Below are 2,703 nucleotides of genomic sequence, written 5' to 3'. Positions count from 1 at the left end.
AATAATGGAGACCTAAATTAGGGCTGTGGCAAAAGGGATAGAGAACTTCTAAGGAGTTAAGACTAGTGGTTCTAACCATCGATGGATGCTTATGGAGAATGAGAGAGAGGAGTCAGGGTTATATCCACGTTTTAAACTTGAGGGAACTGATGGATGCTAGTGTCATCAAATAGTATAAAGATTGTTTCCATCAAAGTGGTGAACTTCAAGTCCTGAAACACTACTGTTATATAACTTTTAGATCTGGTCAATCAAATATGATACAAGAGAAAGATCTTAAGCTGATAAGGAAAGTAAGAGAAATACTCTGTGGCTATAATTAAAGTTAAAGCCTAAGTTCAGGGGGATAAGTGAGCACTAAAAAATCTGCTATCCTGGGGCATCTATGGATCTGCATGGTCTAGAGCAGGAGTTGACAAACCATGGCCACAGACCAAATTTGGCCCGCTGCCTGCTTTTGTAAACAAAGTTATATAGGAACACAATCATGCTCAAAATAGTTTACTTATTGTCTGTGACAGCTTTTGAAGTAAAACAGTAGAGTTGAGTAGTTGGGTCAGAGAATCTATGACTTTCAAAATCTAAAATATTTTCTATCTGGGCCTTTACAGAAGTTTGCCAATTCCTGATGTAGAGCTATACTGTCAAATATGGTAGCCCCTGGCCACAGGCGTTGATTTAAATTAAAATTAAATAAAATTAAAAATTTATTTCCTAGGCCACATTAGCTACATTTTGAGTGCTGAATACATGCATAGAGCTAGTAGCTACTGTATTGGGCAGTGCAGATGTAGAACATTTCCATGATTGTCCTCTGCAAGGAAAAGACACACTGATGAGATCAGCTTATTGGAGAAAATATAAATCCCCTATATGGTGAATGAAGACTATGTGAGAAAATGAAGTTTCTAGATCTACACAGACTCTTTGCAGCCTCTCGCACTGGAGACCTGGCCACCATGCTGCATATAAACAGCAAAGTTCCTGGAAATTTTATCTGAGTTTGAGATGTGCCTCAAAATGTTGACTCTCTCTTTGTAGAACTTTTAGTTCTTTATGCCTGTCTACTATGGCCACCCAGGTAGAATTCTTTTTCTTACTCCCTTCCGACCCCTGTCTGACTTTTCTCTCCCATAGATCCACAACTTTATATTCTTAGCAAATTTATGGCTCTTAATGTGTTCACCAAGGTTAATTAAAATAATGATAGATTTATGACGCTAATGATTTTACTAAAGGCAAAGCTTAAGGCAAATATTTTAGACTGAGAAACATGAATCAGTATGTTTATAACAAAAACATTCTAGATAAAGATGATTATTTAATAACTTAAATAATTAAGGTGAATTATCTCCCTGTCATAACCTTGTGCCATTCTCTCATATACTTCTAACTTAACTTGCAGCATCAGACATCGTGGGTAGTCAGGAGTACTCCTTACTGTAAACTCACCCAATGTCTTGTTGTATGCAACTTTTTCCCAATTCTCCACCAACCTCTTGTTTTTATTTCAGGACCTGATATGTAGCAAATACTTCTTCAAAGTTCTTCTCACAGCTGCCTTCACCTCCTTGTTCTTTAGGCTGTAGATGAGAGGATTCAGCATGGGAGTGATCACACTGTACTGCACAGAGAACATCAACTCCATGAGGGAACCTGAGTTTGGCATAAGATGACGGAGCACACCTGAGCCATAGTAAAGTGTCACTGCTGTGAGGTGGGAGGAACAGGTGGAGAAGACCTTGCTTCTGCCTGAGGTAGAGCTAATGCTCAGGATGGTGCAGATAATGCGGGCATATGAGATGAAAACCAAAAGGAAGCTTACCAGCCCATGCAGGAGAGTGGAGCAAAGCAAGACAGTGATGTTCCTGGAGACATCAGAGCAGGACAGAGGGAGGATAGAGGGCATCTCACAGATGAAATGGTGGATGATTTGGGCCTCACAGAATACCATGTTCATAGCTAGCAGGATATTGATGAGAGCATCCAGAAAGCTCAGTCCCCAGGAACCCCACACAAGCTGCATATACAGCTGTTTACTCATGATCTGTCCATAGAGCAGAGGGTGGCAGATGGCAGCATAGCGATCATAGGCCATGGCACAGAGCAGAAGGAGTTCTGTTCCTCCAGTGATAAACACAAAGAAGACCTGAGTCAGGCAGCCCTCAACTGATATGGTTTTCTTCTGAGACAGGAGATTCTCCAGCATTTTGGGCACAGTGACTGAAGAAAAGCACAGATCAATGAAACAGAGGTGACTCAAGAAGAAGTACATAGGAGTGTGGAGGCGGAAATCAGCCCTAATCACCAGCAGCATCATGAGGTTTCCCATTATGGTCAGAAGGTAAATCACCAGGAAGAGCACGAAGAGGAAAGCCTCGATATGGTGGTTGGCTGATAGCCCGAGGAGGAAGAACTCTGTGATGGTGCTGTGGTTCCTCAATGCCATTTACAAAGGCTGTTCTCTAGAAATAATATTAAAAAAATGACAGTCAAGGTTCTACTATCCCTCAAGGAATTTTATCATTCCATTGATTCTCTTCTCATAAAACTATTATTCAGTAAGCATTTTTAGCTCCTACTATAGCCTAGGTTTTGTGTTAGTTACTTGGAGCATAAGATGAATGACATACGGTCCCTGCTCTTAAAATGGATCTAGTCCATTGAAATATGTGAAGACAGGACATTAAAAAACAATGTAAT

At 40.5% G+C, this 2,703-nt stretch overlaps 1 protein-coding gene across 1 annotated transcript; it reads right to left on the bottom strand.

The window, feature by feature from the left end:
- Nucleotides 1-1,510: 1,510 nt before the first annotated feature.
- On the bottom strand, nt 1,511-2,449 carry LOC101351545 (olfactory receptor 8S1-like). Its single transcript, XM_004388370.1, has one exon. The coding sequence runs from the start codon at nt 2,447-2,449 to the stop codon at nt 1,511-1,513; it is 939 nt and encodes a 312-aa protein (XP_004388427.1).
- Between the last annotated feature and the right edge of the window lie 254 nt (nt 2,450-2,703).

This window comes from Trichechus manatus, unplaced genomic scaffold (assembly GCF_000243295.1).
Source record: "Trichechus manatus latirostris isolate Lorelei unplaced genomic scaffold, TriManLat1.0 scaffold00209, whole genome shotgun sequence".
NCBI lineage: Eukaryota > Metazoa > Chordata > Mammalia > Sirenia > Trichechidae > Trichechus > Trichechus manatus.
This window is presented reverse-complemented; position numbering and strand designations above follow the sequence as displayed.